The following is a 20183-nucleotide window of genomic DNA, read 5'->3' as shown; positions in this document are numbered from 1 at the left end:
CTTTCCCAGCTGAGTAACCCACTTTCCCATCAAGGCCTATTAGGTATCACTGCTTTTGATCTGTATTATTAGGCATCAGCATATCAGACTATATACCCTGGCCATCTATCGTCTCCTCATTCCCTCCCGCCACTGTACATTATATGTATTTATTACTATCACTTTGTGTTAAGAACTTATTTTATCCCCATTACCAATTAAATGTTAAGTTTTAAAAGCCTAGGAGTGCACTACGAAATGAGCTTCTAGTTGTTAAGTGGTAGCAATAAAGATGCCTTCACTTCTCAGCTGAAACCAAATTCTAACTTTTAACTTCAACTACTGCCTGTGACACATTGCAGAGCCACCCCCATATACACGCACATATATGTAACTCCCATCCTACACTTTCTGAACTGGTGATTTTGAGGAATCACTATCATTTTCTGATGTCATTATGATAATCTAGTCGTTCAAAAGCAATTGTGACATTAATGTTATTTTTTTGATGTGTTCATTTTCCAATTATTCAGTTATTGATCAGTCGCCCACGAAGGGAACTGGGGATTTATTAGAGGGGAAAATCCATTTTTTTCTACAGGACTTCTTTTTTTGGTACATACAGTATTGTGCTATTTTTTCCACCGGTATCTTAACGTGAGAATTGTAGGAGTTAAACCCGAGGGCACGGGTTGGGCGAATATGTTTTGTCACCAAATAGTTATACAATATTTTGTCCAAAAAAACTCAGTCATTTAGTAACAGCTGTTAAATATGGTTAGCAATATTATAATAAACAGTTTATTTGACACATTCGTTTTATTGAATACTTAACAGAACATGCATTTACTAGCAATTTCTATTTAGCATTTTTATTTACATTGGGAAGCCTCTTACCAGATAACGCGTCCTCTGATAATGTTTCTAATATAATTTATTATGTATTTCTACAGAATTGTTTTTTTAATATATATTTAGATAGAACTGAAAGAGTCAAGATAAAATAAAAGCAGAGATTCTGAATTAATGTGGGTCCCACATAAGTTGTCTACGCTTCGGAACTGAAACTTAACACCTATCTATTGGTGCTCTGGTTCTATTTGGGTAACTATGACACACTGCACTCAGAGGGTTAGGGAGTGCTTAGGAAACAGACAGGGAGTTTTTTTGTGGGTATTTCCCTAACTTATGCAGCATCACTTGTAGGTATATTTTAATACATAAAGAGGTTAGACAGGTACTGAGAAACCCATTGGGCTTAAAGTGAAAGATATGGTAACCTTCTATCAAGATTCATTGGACATAATATTTATAACGTGTATTCATTGTTACAAAGTGCTCAAAAGTCATATTTGGGCATAAAGAATACACCTGTGATAAAGTGAAGGAGTGCAGGGTGGGCGTTAAAACAAACGTAGAAGAAAATATGTTAATAAAGATATTGTTTGTAAACTGACATCATCTTATTATTGATAAGTCATCAACAGTACGTCCTTAAAGAAATGTTACTGGGGCAAGTCTTGTCCTCCATAACAGCTCCCATGGCAGGGTTCTCCTTTACACGGATTAGCACAGCTCCTGCACATGGTAGCAATCCCAATTCCCAATGCCCTTCTGTGTATCACTGGCACATACAGAACATGTCCCGGTGTCATGTCTTGGGCTCAGGCTCATGCAAACAGTCCTGTATTTGGCTTCTTACAACTTCAGGAGAGGTTCAGCTTGTGCCAGTTAATGACAACCTTCTCTGGGCTGCTCATTGTGTCCGTCCATTGGCATGCAGCTTCAGTACTGCTGCTGTCAGTGCTGATCCAGACCTGGAAAACAAGGAGACAGAGGCCTATCAATCATGTCAATTGCATGTAGTCATATTGTTACAGTTGTCTGAAATTGGCCAAAGTTTTAATAATTGTCTTTGGTGTTTAAAAATAAATCAAGATGCTGTTTTATCGCTGGGTAAGTGTTGAAGGTACAAAACACACATTACAAATTCAAATAACAATGAAATCAACGTGATTTCACAATGCAAATCCAACCTTTCCATCCCTACTGGGATCTCTCATTAAAATAATATAAAACATTATTTGGTGACATTCCTTCATCAACATATTGTGCTTTGATGTTGCTCCTCTGTCTTGCTAAGCAATATTAGAAGGGGATGTATGGAACAATAGGAGCAGTTTGGGATTATAGTTCAATGGGCTAGTTAGTATCCGGATTGGTTATGCTTGGTTTTCCTGTAACTCTGCTGAAGTATATTAAAAGCAAAATTAAAGCGTGTACACAGAGGTTTTCATTTAAAAGTGGAATTTGTCCAAAGTGCTATTTGACCTACTCAATCCCTTTCTTCAACTGTGTTTATTCAATGGTAAAATCCATAATAATCCTACATTAACAACCAAATTAGTTGAAACAGTTCCATGAAATGCAAAGATAGAAAATACAATTGAGCAAGATGGCGGGTTCGAAATCCCAACCTTGAAGTTCATTCGGATGTTTCAGTCGATTTGCAGAAAACAAAACTATCAAATACGACTCAAATTCGAGCCAAAACCCAAGAAATGCTGCTCCTGAGAATGTTTTTTTTTTTAGTAAGAAACTTTGCAAACTCTTGAGTTTGAGAGCGAAATCAACAGACACTTTTTCAAAAAAGTTTGAAAACTTAAGATTTTTAACAAATGTTCCTTAAAATGTAAATATTGAAAACCAACTGAATTACAGCAAAACCACAAGATGAAAACAACATTTTAAACCAAAAACACCAGTGAAAGTGCCCACCCTATAGAAAATTGTTTCGATTTCCCCCCAAAAGTCACTTCTTGAAGATTAGACTCTTATCTGTAACTGGAATCTGTGTCAGGAAATAGTTAGATCAAATATCACAACAATAGGACATCTTCCTAAAATGTTAAGATGCCAAGTTATATAGGTGTAGCCCCCGCCACAAATATACGTATACCTGTGACCAATACAGAATTAATCAGCACCACCCATCACATAAAGCGGTAATAAGAGAGACTGTCCCTGATCTGCCTGGCAACACACGACAGGAAATACGGGATTGGATAAGAAGAAAATCAGAGAGAATGTTGAAACAAACGGTCAGTTTGAGAGACAGAGGGAGTCCAACTGCCATTCTGAAGCCGCGTCCATACTCTCCGCGACGGCGTATGCGGCGCAATCAAAAGGCCGTACTTCCATGAGGCCAGCCACAGAGCGCACGACTCTCGAGCAGACAAACAATTTTGTGTTTGTCGAACGATGGCTGGGTCAAGTGCGGGCGTCAGCCAATGAGGGCGAACCGCTCACATGACGTCACGGCCACTCTGCCACGCCTCCCCGTCGCTGTGAATCACAGGCCACAGATCGCTCGGCCGACAGGCGCGTGCGACACTGTGCGCTCTGTCACGCGCACCCACTATATCCGCGGCCTGAGACAGACATAGAGAGATAGGGAGTGACAGTCTGAGAGACACAGAGAGACAGCAAGTGACAGCCTGAGAGACACAGAGAGAGACATCAAGTGACAGTCTGAGAGAGACAGAGAGAGACAGCAAGTGACAGCCTGAGAGACACAGAGAGAGACATCAAGTGACAGCCTCAGAGACACAGAGAGAGACATCAAGTTACAGTCTGAGAGACACAGAGAGAGACAGCAAGTGACAGTCTGAGAGACAGCAAGTGACAGCGAGAGACATCAAGTGACAGTCTGAGAGAGACAGCAAGTGACAGCCTGAGAGACACAGAGAGAGACAGCAAGTGACAGTCTGAGAGACACAGAGACAGCAAGTGACAGTCTGAGAGACACAGAGAGAGACATCAAGTGACAGCCTGAGAGACACAGAGAGAGACAGCAAGTGACAGTCTGAGAGACACAGAGACAGCAAGTGACAGCCTGAGAGACACAGAGAGAGACAGCAAGTGACAGTCTGAGAGACAGAGAGAGACAGCAAGTGACAGTCTGAGAGACACAGAGACAGCGAGTGACAGCCTGAGAGACAGAGAGAGACATCAAGTGACAGTCTGAGAGACACAGAGAGAGACAGCAAGTGACAGTCTGAGAGACAGCAAGTGACAGCGAGAAACATCAAGTGACAGTCTGAGAGACACAGAGAGAGACAGCAAGTGACAGTCTGAGAGACACAGATAGAGACAGCAAGTGACAGTCTGAAAGACAGCAAGTGACAGCCTGAGAGACACAGAGAGAGACATCAAGTGACAGTCTGAGAGACAGCAAGTGACAGTCTGAGAGACACAGAGAGAGACAGCAAGTGACAGTCTGAGAGACACAGAGGCAGCAAGTGGTCAGCCTGAGAGATGCACACAGAGACAGTTAGTGACAGTCTAGCAGCCTGAGGTAGAGACAGCCAGCAGCATCCTGGGCTCCAGTGCAGGATTTGAGGGACTAGTCACCTCACACGCTGCAAAGCGGATACTCGCTCAGCCGTTAAAGAGCGACGGATAACAGACCGCCGGGGGACCTGTTCCCGTCACTTACAGTATCCTTTGTGACGTATACAAGCGTCACACAAATATTTCACCCATAGCAGGCTGCAACACAACTACACTACACACCATCACACAACAAAGGCTCCAAACTGGACACTGGGATTATAAGGGACAATAGAGGACAATATAAGGGACAATAGAGAAGCGTCCGCATTTATTGTGTGTGTGTGTGTGTATGTATACACACACACACACACACACACACACACACAATAAATGCGCAAATTCTCACAGAATTCTAACACTCATAGAAACCACTCATTATATATTAGGTCCGGAAATAATTGGACATTGACACAATTTTCATAATTTTGGCTCTGTACGCCACCACAATGGATTTAAAATTAAACAACCGAGATGCAATAGATGTGCAGACTTTCAGCTTTAATTCAAGGGGTTGAACAAAAATATTGTATGAAACGTTTAGGAATTGCAACCATTTTCATACACAGTCCCCTTATTTCAGGGGCTCAAAAGTAATTGGACAAATTAACACAATCATAACTAAAATGTTCATTTTTAATACTTTGTCGAGAATCCGTTGCAGGCAATGACTGCTTGAAGTCTGGAACACATGGACATCACCCAACGATGGGTTTCCTCCTTTGTGATGCTTTGCCAGGCCTTTACTGCAGCTGTCTTCAGTTGTTCTATGTTCGTGGGTCTTTCTGCCTTAAGTTTTTTCTTCAGCAAGTGAAATTCATGCTCGATCGGGTAATGGACTCGGCCATTGCAGAATATTCCACTTCTTTGCCTTAAAAAACGATGCCCTAAGGTTGCCCTGTTTCACTTGCATTGAGAGCTCCTTTGACCGCATGTTGTGGGTTCATAGCAACAGCTTCCAAATGTGAATGCCACACCTGGAATCAACTCCAGACCTTCTACCTGCTTAATTGATGATAAAATAACAAAGGAATAGCCCACACCTGTCCATAAAACAGCTTTTGAGTCAATTGTCCAATTACTTTTGGTCCCTTGAAAAAGAGGGGGCTACATATTAAAGAGATGTAATTCCTAAACCCTTCCTCCAATTTGGATGTGAATACTCTCAAATTAAAGATGATAGACTGCACTTTAATCCCATATTAATTATTTAACTGTATCTTTAATTTATTTTGTTAAACAGCCAAAATAACAAAACATGTATCAGTGTCCAATTATTTCCAGACCTAACTGTATATATACTATATATAGTGTTGAGGTGAGAGTGGTTTCTTGGAGTGAGGGCCGCTGGGTAACGGTTGCCCACGGACCATAAAGCCCCGGATAATAAATACACAAGTCTCGCCCTGTTTATTGGTGTGGCGGCCCCATTGTGCGGTACTAAGGGAGGACGGACTCGGGCCAGGCCACAGCACATATAGCCTGGGGATAGCGAGGGTTACACAGGGTTAAAGGCAACGCCAATCATCAAGCAGGGAAGTACAAGTTACCCCTAGCGCAGGGAGGCCAACTGCAGTCCTCAAGGGCCACCAACAGGTCAGGTTTTCAGGATATTCCTGCTTCAGCACGAGTTGGCCATCCCTGCCGTAGTGGTTTGCCAAATGTGAAAACAAAAGACTTCCCGTGGGAGGAAAATAAAGCAATTCCGCGCGTTACTCGCTGCACTTCCGGGCAGTATGTGAATGCCACATAAATACCCAGCAGCGGGTCAGGGGTTGCTGACTCCTAGTTAGCGGTCAGATAAAGGGCGGTGAGCACACGGTTAGAACTCGGCTGCACCTGCTTAAGGCAAAGGGAAGAAGGTCAGACTTTGCTGTGATTACGAAGGGTGCAGAGAGAATTCTGGCTGCCTCTCAAAAACCAAACCCAGACGGAGCAGCTCTGCATAGTTTGTCTGGCGGATTACATTTGTTACACAGAGATGCCAGTGTGTGTCCGCGAGACGCGGCGCTGTTACACAGAGACGCCAGTGTGTGTCCGTGAGACGCGGCGCTGTTACACAGAGACGCCAGTGTGTGTCCGTGAGACGCGGCGCTGTTACACAGAGACGCCAGTGTGTGTCCGTGAGACGCGGCGCTGTTACACAGAGACGCCAGTGTGTGTCCGTGAGACGCGGCGCTGTTACACAGAGACGCCAGTGTGTGTCCGTGAGACGCGGCGCTGTTACACAGAGACGCCATTGTGTGTCCGTGAGACGCGGCCCTGTTACACAGAGACGCCAGTGTGTGTCCGTGAGACGCGGCGCTGTTACACAGAGACGCCAGTGTGTGTCCGTGAGACGCGGCGCTGTTACGCAGAGACGCCGGTGTGTGTCCGTGAGACGCGGCCCTGTTACACAGAGACGCCAGTGTGTGTCCGTGAGACGCGGCGCTGTTACACAGAGACGCCAGTGTGTGTCCGTGAGACGCGGCGCTGTTACGCAGAGACGCCGGTGTGTGTCCGTGAGACGCGGCCCTGTTACACAGAGACGCCAGTGTGTGTCCGTGAGACGCGGCGCTGTTACGCAGAGACGCCGGTGTGTGTCCGTGAGACGCGGCCCTGTTACACAGAGACGCCAGTGTGTGTCCGTGAGACGCGGCGCTGTTACACAGAGACGCCAGTGTGTGTCCGTGAGACGCGGCGCTGTTACGCAGAGACGCCGGTGTGTGTCCGTGAGACGCGGCCCTGTTACACAGAGACGCCAGTGTGTGTCCGTGAGACGCGGCGCTGTTACACAGAGACGCCAGTGTGTGTCCGTGAGACGCGGCGCTGTTACACAGAGACGCCAGTGTGTGTCCGTGAGACGCGGCGCTGTTACACAGAGACGCCAGTGTGTGCCCGCGAGACGCGGCGCTGTTACACAGAGACGCCAGTGTGTGTCCGTGAGACGCGGCCCAGTTACACAGAGACGCCAGTGTGTGTCCGTGAGACGCGGCGCTGTTACACAGACGCCAGTGTGTGTCCGCGAGACGCGGCGCTGTTACACAGAGACGCCAGTGTGTGTCCGCGAGACGCGGCGCTGTTACACAGAGACGCCAGTGTGTGTCCGTGAGACGCGGCGCTGTTACACAGAGACGCCAGTGTGTGTCCGTGAGACGCGGCGCTGTTACACAGAGACGCCAGTGTGTGTCCGTGAGACGCGGCGCTGTTACACAGAGACGCCAGTGTGTGTCCGTGAGACGCGGCGCTGTTACACAGAGACGCCAGTGTGTGTCCGTGAGACGCGGCGCTGTTACACAGAGATGCCAGTGTGTGTCCGTGAGACGCGGCGCTGTTACACAGAGACGCCAGTGTGTGTCCGTGAGACGCGGCCCTGTTACACAGAGACGCCAGTGTGTGTCCGTGAGACGCGGCGCTGTTACACAGAGACGCCAGTGTGTGTCCGTGAGACGCGGCGCTGTTACACAGAGACGCCAGTGTGTGTCCGTGAGACGCGGCGCTGTTACACAGAGACGCCAGTGTGTGTCCGTGAGACGCGGCCCTGTTACACAGAGACGCCAGTGTGTGTCCGTGAGACGCGGCGCTGTTACACAGAGACGCCAGTGTGTGTCCGTGAGACGCGGCCCTGTTACACAGAGACGCCAGTGTGTGTCCGCGAGACGCGGCGCTGTTACACAGAGACGCCAGTGTGTGTCCGTGAGACGCGGCGCTGTTACACAGAGACGCCAGTGTGTGACCGTGAGACGCGGCGCTGTTACACAGAGACGCCAGTGTGTGCCCGCGAGACGCGGCGCTGTTACACAGAGACGCCAGTGTGTGTCCGTGAGACGCGGCGCTGTTACACAGAGACGCCAGTGTGTGTCCGTGAGACGCGGCGCTGTTACACAGAGACGCCAGTGTGTGTCCGTGAGACGCGGCGCTGTTACACAGAGACGCCAGTGTGTGTCCGTGAGACGCGGCGCTGTTACACAGAGACGCCAGTGTGTGTCCGTGAGACGCGGCCCTGTTACACAGAGACGCCAGTGTGTGTCCGTGAGACGCGGCGCTGTTACACAGAGACGCCAGTGTGTGTCCGTGAGACGCGGCGCTGTTACACAGAGACGCCAGTGTGTGCCCGCGAGACGCGGCGCTGTTACACAGAGACGCCAGTGTGTGCCCGCGAGACGCGGCGCTGTTACACAGAGACGCCAGTGTGTGTCCGCGAGACGCGGCGCTGTTACACAGAGACGCCAGTGTGTGCCCGCGAGACGCGGCGCTGTTACACAGAGACGCCAGTGTGTGTCCGCGAGACGCGGCGCTGTTACACAGAGACGCCAGTGTGTGTCCGCGAGACGCGGCGCTGTTACACAGAGACGCCAGTGTGTGTCCGCGAGACGCGGCGCTGTTACACAGAGACGCCAGTGTGTGTCCGTGAGACGCGGCGCTGTTACACAGAGACGCCAGTGTGTGTCCGCGAGACGCGGCGCTGTTACACAGAGACGCCAGTGTGTGTCCGCGAGACGCGGCGCTGTTACACAGAGACGCCAGTGTGTGTCCGCGAGACGCGGCGCTGTTACACAGAGACGCCAGTGTGTGTCCGTGAGACGCGGCGCTGTTACACAGAGACGCCAGTGTGTGTCCGTGAGACGCGGCGCTGTTACACAGAGACGCCAGTGTGTGTCCGTGAGACGCGGCGCTGTTACACAGAGACGCCAGTGTGTGTCCGTGAGACGCGGCGCTGTTACACAGAGACGCCAGTGTGTGTCCGTGAGACGCGGCGCTGTTACACAGAGACGCCAGTGTGTGTCCGTGAGACGCGGCCCTGTTACACAGAGACGCCAGTGTGTGTCCGTGAGACGCGGCGCTGTTACACAGAGACGCCAGTGTGTGTCCGCGAAACGCGGCGCTGTTACACAGAGACGCCAGTGTGTGTCCGCGAGACGCGGCGCTGTTACACAGAGACGCCAGTGTGTGCCCGCGAGACGCGGCGCTGTTACACAGAGACGCCAGTGTGTGTCCGCGAGACGCGGCGCTGTTACACAGAGACGCCAGTGTGTGCCCGCGAGACGCGGCGCTGTTACACAGAGACGCCAGTGTGTGTCCATGAGACGCGGCGCTGTTACACAGAGACGCCAGTGTGTGCCCGCGAGACGCGGCGCTGTTACACACAGACGCCAGTGTGTGTCCGTGAGACGCGGCCCTGTTACACAGAGACGCCAGTGTGTGTCCGTGAGACGCGGCGCTGTTACACAGAGACGCCAGTGTGTGCCCGCGAGACGCGGCCCTGTTACACAGAGACGCCAGTGTGTGTCCGTGAGACGCGGCGCTGTTACACAGAGACGCCAGTGTGTGTCCGTGAGACGCGGCGCTGTTACACAGAGACGCCAGTGTGTGCCCGCGAGACGCGGCGCTGTTACACAGAGACGCCAGTGTGTGCCCGCGAGACGCGGCGCTGTTACACAGAGACGCCAGTGTGTGCCCGCGAGACGCGGCGCTGTTACACACAGACGCCAGTGTGTGTCCGTGAGACGCGGCCCTGTTACACAGAGACGCCAGTGTGTGTCCGTGAGACGCGGCGCTGTTACACAGAGACGCCAGTGTGTGCCCGCGAGACGCGGCGCTGTTACACACCTGGGCACAGGAAAAATGGAGACTGTTTTTTTTTCTTCAAATTGCCATTCTAATCCTAATGAGACCCGGTGCCCTGAGACCCGGTGCCCTGAGACCCGATGCCCTGAGACCCGATGCCCTGAGACCCGATGCCCTGAGACCCGGTGCCGTGAGACCCGGTGCCCTGAGACCCGGTGCCCTGAGACCCGATGCCCTGAGACCCGATGCCCTGAGACCCGGTGCCCTGAGACCCTGTGCCCTGAGACCCGGTGCCCTGAGACCCGGTGCCGTGAGACCCGGTGCCCTGAGACCCGGTGCCCTGAGACCCTGTGCCCTGAGACCCGGTGCCCTGAGACCCGGTGCCCTGAGACCCGATGCCCTGAGACCCGGTGCCGTGAAATCCGCGGATTCTATTTCAGATAAACTTGTGGCCCCAGTAATAAGCCTCGCTGAGCGTGGCTTCTCTGCAGCTGCTGAGCGTGGCTTCTCTGCAGCTGCCGGGGGCCACGTGCAGGAAACAGGTGAGATTTGCTGTTATTTGACATTTGGTTTCCATGATACGTGAATCCAATACTGAAAGTGTCACATAATACGTGGCACTGCATTCTCAACACAAGGTGCTACGTGGCACTGCAGCTTCAACACAAAGTGCTACGTGGCACTGCAGCTTCAACACAAGGTGCTACGTGGCACTGCAGCTTCAACACAAGGTGCTACGTGGCACTGCAGCTTCAACACAAGGTTCTACGTGGCACTGCAGCATCAACACAAGGTGCTACGTGGCACTGCAGCTTCAACACAAGGTTCTACGTGGCACTGCAGCTTCAACACAAGGTGCTACGTGGCACTGCTGATTAAACACAAGGTTCTACGTGGCACTGCAGCTTCAACACAAGGTGCTACGTGGCACTGCAGCTTCAACACAAGGTTCTGCGTGGCACTGCAGCGTCAACACAAGGTGCTACGTGGCACTGCAGCACCAACACAAGGTGCTACGTGGTACTGCAGTGTCAACACAAGGTGCTATGTGGCACTGCAGCTTCAACACAAGGTGCTACGTGGCACTGCAGCTTCAACACAAGGTTCTACGTGGCACTGCAGCACCAACACAAGGTGCTACGTGGTACTGCAGTGTCAACACAAGGTGCTACGTGGCACTGCAGCTTCAACACAAGGTGCTACGTGGCACTGCAGCTTCAACACAAGGTGCTACGTGGCACTGCAGCTTTAAGGAGTCTGAGATGTGAGAAAGGGAGCCCAGGAAGTAAACATGAGGTGATTCATATACTCAGATAACATTTTCACGTGGTAGTTGTGGTGCAATGTAGAGGCCCCTCCCCCGTGGTGGTTGTGGTGCAATGCAGAGGTCCCCCACGTGGTAGTTGTGGTGCAATGCAGAGGTCCCCCCCACTGTGGTAGTTATGGTGCAATGCAGAGGTCCCCCCGTGATTGTTGTGGTGCGATGCAGAGGTCCCTCCGTGGTTGTTGTGGTGCGATGCAGATGTCCCCCGTGGTCGTTGTAGTGCAATGCAGAGGTCCCCCCCCCCCCGTGGTCATTGTGGTGCAATGCAGAGGTCCCCCCCCCTGTGGTAGTTATGGTGCAATGCAGAGGTCCCCCCCCCTGTGGTAGTTGTGGTACAATGCAGAGGTCCCCCCCCCCATTGGTAGTTGTGGTGCAATGCAGAGGTCCCCCCCCCTGTGGTAGTTATGGTGCAATGCAGAGGTCCCCCCCCTGTGGTAGTTGTGGTACAATGCAGAGGTCCCCCCCCCCATTGGTAGTTGTGGTGCAATGCAGAGGTCCCCCACCCCGTGGTAGTTGTGGAGTAATGCAGAGGTCCCCCCTGTGGTAGTTGTGGTGCAATGCAGAGGTCCCCCCCCCCCCCCCGTGGTAGTTGTGGAGTAATGCAGAGGTCCCCCCTGTGGTAGTTGTGGAGCAATGCAGAGGCCCCCCATGGTGTTACTATTTATTAGTATCTATCAGTATGTAACAAGCGACAGAGAAGCCCAATGCTACATCCAACATGACAGAAATACACAGTAAAATACTTATATATTCTCTTGAAAAGGGGTCATTTAGTTTAACCCTTTGGCCAAAGCATTGTAAGCTTGCGAGCCATGACAAGGCAGACACCCGTTCGCAAGTCCTAACACTACCAGATAAAATACTAATATACCTCTATTTAGGATTAAAATTCTCATTTACCTCTATTAGGAGGGAGAACGACCACATTGGATCTATATCCAGTACAATGAAAAGGACCTGCTGCCTTGGGAAGTGGGGAGGGGCGAGCTTAAACCCTGGGAAGGAGGAGCCACCAACCTCCAACAGCGGAGACAGCTGAAAATACATTAACAAACAACAGAACCCCCACAAATAGAGGTTTATTAGTATTTTATCTGGTAGTGTTAGGACCTGTGAACTGGGTCATGCCTTGTCGTGGCTCACGGGCTTACGATGCTTTGGCCAAAGGGTTCCATAAAATGACCCTTTTTAAAGAGAATATATAAGTATTTTACTGTGTATTTTTGTCATACTGGATGTAGCTTTGGGCTTCCCTGTTGTTGTTGTATACATTTGCCACGGCAGCAGCTGTCCTTTTTGACACATATACATATCTATCAGTATATCCTGCGCTCTATGGCGCTTAGATAATGTCACGTGGCGAAGGTCACACGGAGGCGCCCGGTCTCAAACCGTGAGCCACCAATTTAATTTACATCAGGACCAAAGCGGACAATTGTTCTTCCATTTCCTCCCAGAGGGTTTTAGATTCTCGCCCTTTGTCCGGAATGCAAACCAATCTTTATAGAGACTCGCCAATGGTTTACCCGGAATATCTATGTAAGGATTCAATGGATGAATAGGTTATATTTAAGAAAGAGAGAAACAAATCTACTCTGATGTAACTTATACAAGTGACATTTCCTCCTTCTACACAAATTCTTCCCAGGACCGCTGTAAATTGATATTCTCTGTTCTTTACCACGGCTCCTTGTGTGCTTTTGAAGAAAGAAAGGTTTGTTTTATTTTAGAAAGCATGGGAATACACCGGGTTAGTGGTCCTGGTGATGCTATGTTTCTAGCTGCCGATAGGAGTTTACATGAAGCAGCGAGAGAACAGAGGGATAAAGTCCGTCTGTCCGAAGGGATAAAGTCCGTCTGTCCGACGGGATAAAGTATATGCACACAAGAATATAGGAATGCAGACATATTGTTCCTTTCTCAGCACGGCTACAGGCAAAGAGACCGCGATCACTACACACGTGTTACTGCACAGCGGGGCTCCATGTGGAATCAGAGATCACGTGGCCTGGAATGAGCTGGAGATGATACGTTTTGTTCACGATAAAAGCTAGAATGAACCTTTCAGGCAGCTGGATCCATTGGTAGAGAGTACAGTAGGGCATGGATAAGTAGTGGCATTCTCTGCAAATTCAGCCTTACCTGCCCCAGGAAATGCTTCCGCCTCACAGAGCTTCTGCTGTACAGCTTGATTAGGAAGTTGATCCCCAGCTCTTTTTGCGTCACGGGAAAAATCATCGTTTCTCCCCAACTGACTTGAGCGTTGGTTGGTTTCAGTGGACGCGTCTTCTTCTTGTAGAGCAGTCCTTCTGTGCTGAACATTTCAGCCTTCGCAAAGAAGTCTAAGGGAATAACAAAAACATGAGGACTGGCGCTGGGTCTTGAACACGTCTCAATCATCTTTGTGCTTTTCACATGGTACCCAAGGTGATAAACTATATACATAGTGCACTAAGGGTAGGATATTACTAGTGAGTAACTGCATTGTGTCACTGGTAGAACCTGACTCTTCTGTACGTATCGTACAACTAAACCTGGGATACAACGCCAGGAACCCATTCACAGACCGACATTTCAACACCATTGCTGAATTTGCCTTACGAATACTAGTCTTACATTATTAAAGACAATTTAAAATGCCGTGTGGGTTGTTTCGGTATGTGGCAATCAGGAACAGAGGAACAGACAATGTCTGAACAAAATATTGGCAATGAGTTTTGTACATAATGTATCACGGCAGCCATTAGGAGCACCCCATTCCACACAAGGTACACTGGCCCTGATTATCACCACCTCGTGCTCAGAAGCAGTTCCTGTATGTTTGCGTGCTGCGGTATTTACAGAGCAGTGTTGCAGTCTGTTGTACACTATTCAGGTATTTATGAGGTTAAGCAAACTATTATGAATCGAGAAGAGATGCCAAGAACCATGGAAACAAGCAGACAAAGAGAAAGGATAATGTTCTACGTACTTATGGAGAGTGGCGTGGAGGAACTTGGCAGGTTCCGGGCTTTGAGAATTTGTAATTGAATTCTGCTGTTTATTGCCTGGAAACAGGTTCCAATCTGTAGCTCAGCGTGGCATACCTGCACAGCCGGACAAATAGCACGGGTCAGAAGGATAAACATGGCCACGGCAGACCAAACAATGACTTCTTTTATGGCAAATAAAACACTTGCACTGCGTATTATGTTGTCTTGGTGTTCCACAAGTACTGAGTCTTGGGGATGAAGAGGTTAAATGAACCTTAAGCAAGTTATATAAATGATGCATTATTAATGCAGGGGTGCTCAAGAATCCCCCACAGGTCAGGTTTTCAAAATATCCCTGCTTCAGCACAGGTGATGCAGTCAAAGACTGATCCACTGATTGAGCCACCTGTGCTGAAGCAGGGATAGCCTTAAAACCTGACTTGTTGGGGGTCTTGAGGACTGGCGTTGAGCACCCCTGCATTAAGGTGCAAGAACTCACCCAGACAGCCCCCTCCGGGTATAATTTATGAGTGTAGTCACATTTAGTTGGTCCAAAATATATTATTATTCTTAAAAAAAATTTAAAAAAAGTGTTGCCATTTTAATTTTAACCACGTTATACTCAAACACGTCTCTTGTTTTTGCATAAAAAAATGTTTTCACGGCCTCTTCCAGACGGTAAGCATAGGCATTGAGAACAGGTTTATTATTCTGGGCAATTTCCATGTATTTCCCCCTCGTCCTGCACAGTATTCTCTTCTGGCAGTGAAGGGGTTAGCCATGTAGTAATAAAACTGCTCTCTAAGGTAGTATGTTGTGCTCGCCTCATTTTGTATGTTTGAAAATGCTCAATAAAAATTTAAGTAATAAAAAAAAAAAAAACTGCTCTCTAAATAGGACCTGAGTGATAACAAAGGTTCGATCCGCACTGTGAGACATTGTAATGTCTGCACAGTGCTGTGAGCAAACCTTTGTGTACCTGAAGCTGCAAACACTACGTATAGTTCTCACATTCCTGCAGTGAACTTATGGACATTTCATCAAACAGCTGTCATTTACTGTCTGTCCCGTGTGCCATGGGAAACACCCACACAAATCCCTCCCGCGTCACAGCCGTACTGTACTATAATGGTGTATGTTCGGTATTTACGTCATCAAAAATGTATTGCATTTTATCTCATTTGTAAAGTGCCCGGCTGGAGATCGCTTCCTTCTCTGTCACCGAGATTTCAAAACCCGCAGTAAGTTTTTTTTATTTTGGAGGAATATTAATAATATTTAAAAGACGCGCCACAGCGCTGGAATAAGCCCCTGCCTCGTTTGTAACAAAACCGCTGTGTATTGTATTTCCTATGTTACTTGTGCAGGTTTTTCACCTTTAGGCGCAGACTCACTAAATGATGTTAGGCTATTTAAGGTTACCTTAACCCAAGGGTGGGACACTCCAGTCCTCAACAGATCAGGTTTTCAGGTTGTGCCTGCTTCAGCACAGGTGGCTCATTCAGTGGCTCAGTCGAAGACTGCACCACCTGTGCTGAAGCAGGGATATCCTGAAAACCTGACCTGTTGGTGGTCTTTGAGGACTGGAGTTGCCCACCCCTGCCTTAACCTGGGTTAACGTCACACTAATGATAAAGCTGTATCACTGAAGAAGGTTACGTAATATTAACTTGTGTTAATGTCCCGTTAAAAGCCCAGCGTTATAACGGACGGACGTTAGGAAAAAGGAGATGCAAATTCAATGGAAATGAGCCGCAAGCACGAGAATCGCCTCCTTACAAACCTGCGTCAGTGCGAACGCCCGTAAATCACTGGCTCCCGCGCAGACCCCGAGGTAATAGACAAAACCCTACTCCAGTGTGTGGGAATAACGCCGGGTTTAGGTATGAATTAAATACTGTACTGCAGGGGTGGCCAACTCCTGTCCTCAATGGCCACCAACAGGTCAGGTTTTCAGGATATCCCTGCTTCAGGACAGGTGGCTCAATCAGGGGCTCAGTCTTCGATTGAGCCACCTGTGCTGAAGCAGAGATATCCTTTAAACCTGACCTGTTGGTGGCCCTCGAGGACTGGAGATGCCCGCCACCCGCAGTAGTGTTTTACCTGCATTATTTCCGTCTCTACGCCTCTCCTCCAGAAGCCCAATCTCAGTGTCTGGCCGGGAGTAACACCAAGACGTAACAACTTTAAACAAAGATAACATGATAATAAGCCTGGTACGGCCGTTATTATGGCACAGAGCATGTTCCGTGAGTGCGCCAGTAACCGCAGGACACAACGCCCATTCCTGATCAACGCCACGATATTTGCCCGGATTTCATGGAGTTTAATAAGTCCGGCCGTAGAACACTATTTACTCATTCATTTAAATGGAGCTGATCTCTGCTTCAGCGCGGGGAAACACTTCCCAGTGTATTACTGTAACTGTGCTCCAGCGCGGGGAAACACTTCCCAGTGTATTACTGTAACTGTGCTCCAGCGCGGGGAAACACTTCATAATGTATTACTGTAACTCTGCTTCAGCGCGAACACTTCCCAGTGTATTACTGTAACTGTGCTCCAGCGCGGGGAAACACTTCCCAATGTATTACTGTAACTGTGCTCCAGCGCGGGGAAACACTTCCCAGTGTGTTAACTCTGCTTCAGCGCGGGGAAACACTTCCCAGTGTATTACTGTAACTGTGCTCCAGCGCGTGGAAACACTTCCCAGTGTATTACTGTAACTGTGCTCCAGCGCGGGGAAACACTTCCCAGTGTGTTAACTCTGCTTCAGCGCGGGGAAACACTTCCCAATGTATTACTGTAACTGTGCTCCAGCGCGGGGAAACACTTCCCAATGTATTACTGTAACTGTGCTCCAGCGCGGGGAAACACTTCCCAATGTATTACTGTAACTGTGCTCCAGCGCGGGGAAACACTTCCCAATGTATTACTGTAACTGTGCTCCAGCGCGGGGAAACACTTCCCAATGTATTACTGTAACTGTGCTCCAGCGCGGGGAAACACTTCCCAATGTATTACTGTAACTGTGCTCCAGCGCGGGGAAACACTTCCCAATGTATTACTGTAACTGTGCTCCAGCGCGGGGAAACACTTCCCAGTGTATTACTGTAACTGTGCTCCAGCGCGGGGAAACACTTCCCAATGTATTACTGTAACTGTGCTCCAGCGCGGGGAAACACTTCCCAGTGTGATAACTCTGCTTCAGCGCGGGGAAACACTTCCCAATGTATTACTGTAACTGTGCTCCAGCACGGGGAAACACTTCCCAGTGTATTACTGTAACTGTGCTCCAGCGCGGGGAAACACTTCCCAATGTATTACTGTAACTGTGCTCCAGCGCGGGGAAACACTTCCCAATGTATTACTGTAACTGTGCTCCAGCGCGGGGAAACACATCCCAGTGTATTACTGTAACTGTGCTCCAGCGCGGGGAAACACTTCCCAATGTATTACTGTAACTGTGCTCCAGCGCGGGGAAACACATCCCAATGTATTACTGTAACTGTGCTCCAGCGCGGGGAAACACTTCCCAATGTATTACTGTAACTGTGCTCCAGCGCGGGGAAACACTTCCCAATGTATTACTGTAACTGTGCTCCAGCGCGGGGAAACACTTCCCAATGTATTACTGTAACTGTGCTCCAGCGCGGGGAAACACTTCCCAATGTATTACTGTAACTGTGCTCCAGCGCGGGGAAACACTTCCCAATGTATTACTGTAACTGTGCTCCAGCGCGGGGAAACACTTCCCAATGTATTACTGTAACTCTGCTCCAGCGCGGGGAAACACTTCCCAGTGTGATAACTCTGCTTCAGCGCGGGGAAACACTTCCCAGTGTGTTAACTCTGCTTCAGCGCGGGGAAACACTTCCCAGTGTGTTAACTCTGCTCCAGCACGGGGAAACACTTCCCAGTGTATTACTTTAACTCTGCTTCAGCGCGGGGAAACACTTCCCAGTGTATTACTTTAACTCTGCTCCAGCGCGGGGAAACACTTCCCAGTGTATTACTTTAACTCTGCTTCAGCGCGGGGAAACACTTCCCAGTGTATTACTTTAACTCTGCTTCAGCGCAGGGAAACACTTCCCAGTGTATTACTTTAACTCTGCTTCAGCGCGGGGAAACACTTCCCAGTGTATTACTTTAACTCTGCTTCAGCGCGGGGAAACACTTCCCAGTGTATTACTGTAACTCTGCTTCAGCGCGGGGAAACACTTCCCAGTGTGTTAACTCTGCTCCAGCGCGGGGAAACACTTCCCAGTGTGTTACTGTAACTCTGCTTCAGCGCGGGGAAACACTTCCCAGTGTATTACTGTAACTCTGCTTCAGCGCAGGGAAACACCTCAGTGTATTACTGTAACTCTGCTTCAGCGCGGGGAAACACTTCCCAGTGTATTACTGTAACTATGCTTCAGCGCGGGGAAACACTTCCCAGTGTATTACTGTAACTGTGCTTCAGCGCAGGGAAACACTTCCCAGTGTGTTAACTCTGCTCCAGCGCGGGGAAACACTTCAGTGTATTACTGTAACTCTGCTTCAGCGCGGGGAAACACCTCAGTGTATTACTGTAACTCTGCTTCAGCGCGGGGAAACACCTCAGTGTATTACTGTAACTCTGCTTCAGCGCGGGAAACACTTCCCAGTGTATTACTGTAACTCTGCTTCAGCGCGGGGAAACACTTCCCAGTGTATTACTGTAACTCTGCTTCAGCACGGGGAAACACCTCAGTGTATTACTGTAACTGTGCTTCAGCGCAGGGAAACACTTCCCAGTGTGTTAACTCTGCTCCAGCGCGGGGAAACACTTCAGTGTATTACTGTAACTCTGCTTCAGCGCGGGGAAACACCTCAGTGTATTACTGTAACTCTGCTTCAGCGCGGGGAAACACCTTCGTGTATTACTGTAACTCTGCTTCAGCGCGGGAAACACTTCCCAGTGTATTACTGTAACTCTGCTTCAGCGCGGGGAAACACTTCCCAGTGTATTACTGTAACTCTGCTTCAGCGCGGGGAAACACCTCAGTGTATTACTGTAACTGTGCTCCAGCGCGGGGAAACACTTCTCAGTGTATTACTGTAACTCTGCTTCAGCGCGGGGAAACACCTCAGTGTATTACTGTAACTCTGCTCCAGCGCGGGGGAAACACATCTCAGTGTATTACTGTAACTCTGCTTCAGCGCGGGAAACACTTCTCAGCGTATTAAGAAGTGACCTTTGGCTTTTTGGTCTCTAAATACCACAGAAATCCAACACAATAGAAATGAGATGCACAGGGATGTTATAACTACATGTATGATGCCGGCCCCCTTCCCATGTACTGAGCCAGAGATGCACAGGGATGTTATAACTACATGTATGATGCCGGCCCCCTTCCCATGTACTGAGCCAGAGATGCACAGGGATGTTATAACTACATGTGTGATGCCGGCCCCCTTCCCATGCGCTGAGCCAGAGAGAAGGGGCTTCTTCTTCATGTGTAAACGTGATTTCATGAATCTAACATGAGTTTTTCTTAGGTTTTACTGTATATGGATATGAGCTTTCATCAACACAAAAATCCATTTCCTTCACATCTGGAGAAGTGACATTTAAAGTCTCAAACGATTGTGGATAATGTGCATGATCGGTACTACCAGAGCTGCAGTAAGCTTGGTTTCATTCAGAACCAGCACAGCTCCAGGAGCTCAGCAAGTGTGCAATGTATCACTGCTACCCATGCCCGCGAGATCATTGCTACCCATGCCCGCGAGATCACTGCTACCCATGCCCGCAAGATCACTGCTACCCATGCCCGCGAGATCACTGCTACCCATGCCCGCGAGATCACTGCTACCCATGCCCGCGAGATCACTGCTACCCATGCCCGCGAGATCACTGCTACCCATGCCCGCGAGATCACTGCTACCCATGCCCACGAGATAAGAGATATGTAGCACACCTGCAATTTAAATGCTACATTAAAAGG

General features: G+C 49.2%; 1 protein-coding gene across 3 annotated transcripts in view; it reads right to left on the bottom strand.

The window, feature by feature from the left end:
- Positions 1-766: 766 nt before the first annotated feature.
- TC2N (tandem C2 domains, nuclear) overlaps positions 767-20183 on the bottom strand; it is a 46137-nt gene continuing 26720 nt past the window's right edge. For all 3 annotated transcript variants that reach the window (XM_075614539.1, XM_075614537.1, XM_075614538.1), the window contains 3 exons: positions 14214-14328; positions 13385-13584; positions 767-1796 (listed from right to left, as the gene is read on the bottom strand). In XM_075614539.1, coding sequence (XP_075470654.1) covers positions 1686-1796; positions 13385-13584; positions 14214-14328 — 426 coding nt within the window. In that variant the 3' untranslated portion in view covers positions 767-1685. The remainder of the gene's footprint in view (positions 1797-13384; positions 13585-14213; positions 14329-20183) is intronic.

Source organism: Ascaphus truei, chromosome 9 (assembly GCF_040206685.1).
Source record: "Ascaphus truei isolate aAscTru1 chromosome 9, aAscTru1.hap1, whole genome shotgun sequence".
Lineage (NCBI taxonomy): Eukaryota > Metazoa > Chordata > Amphibia > Anura > Ascaphidae > Ascaphus > Ascaphus truei.
The sequence above is the reverse complement of the archived record's forward strand: the minus strand, read 5'-3'. Positions and strand labels throughout refer to the sequence as shown.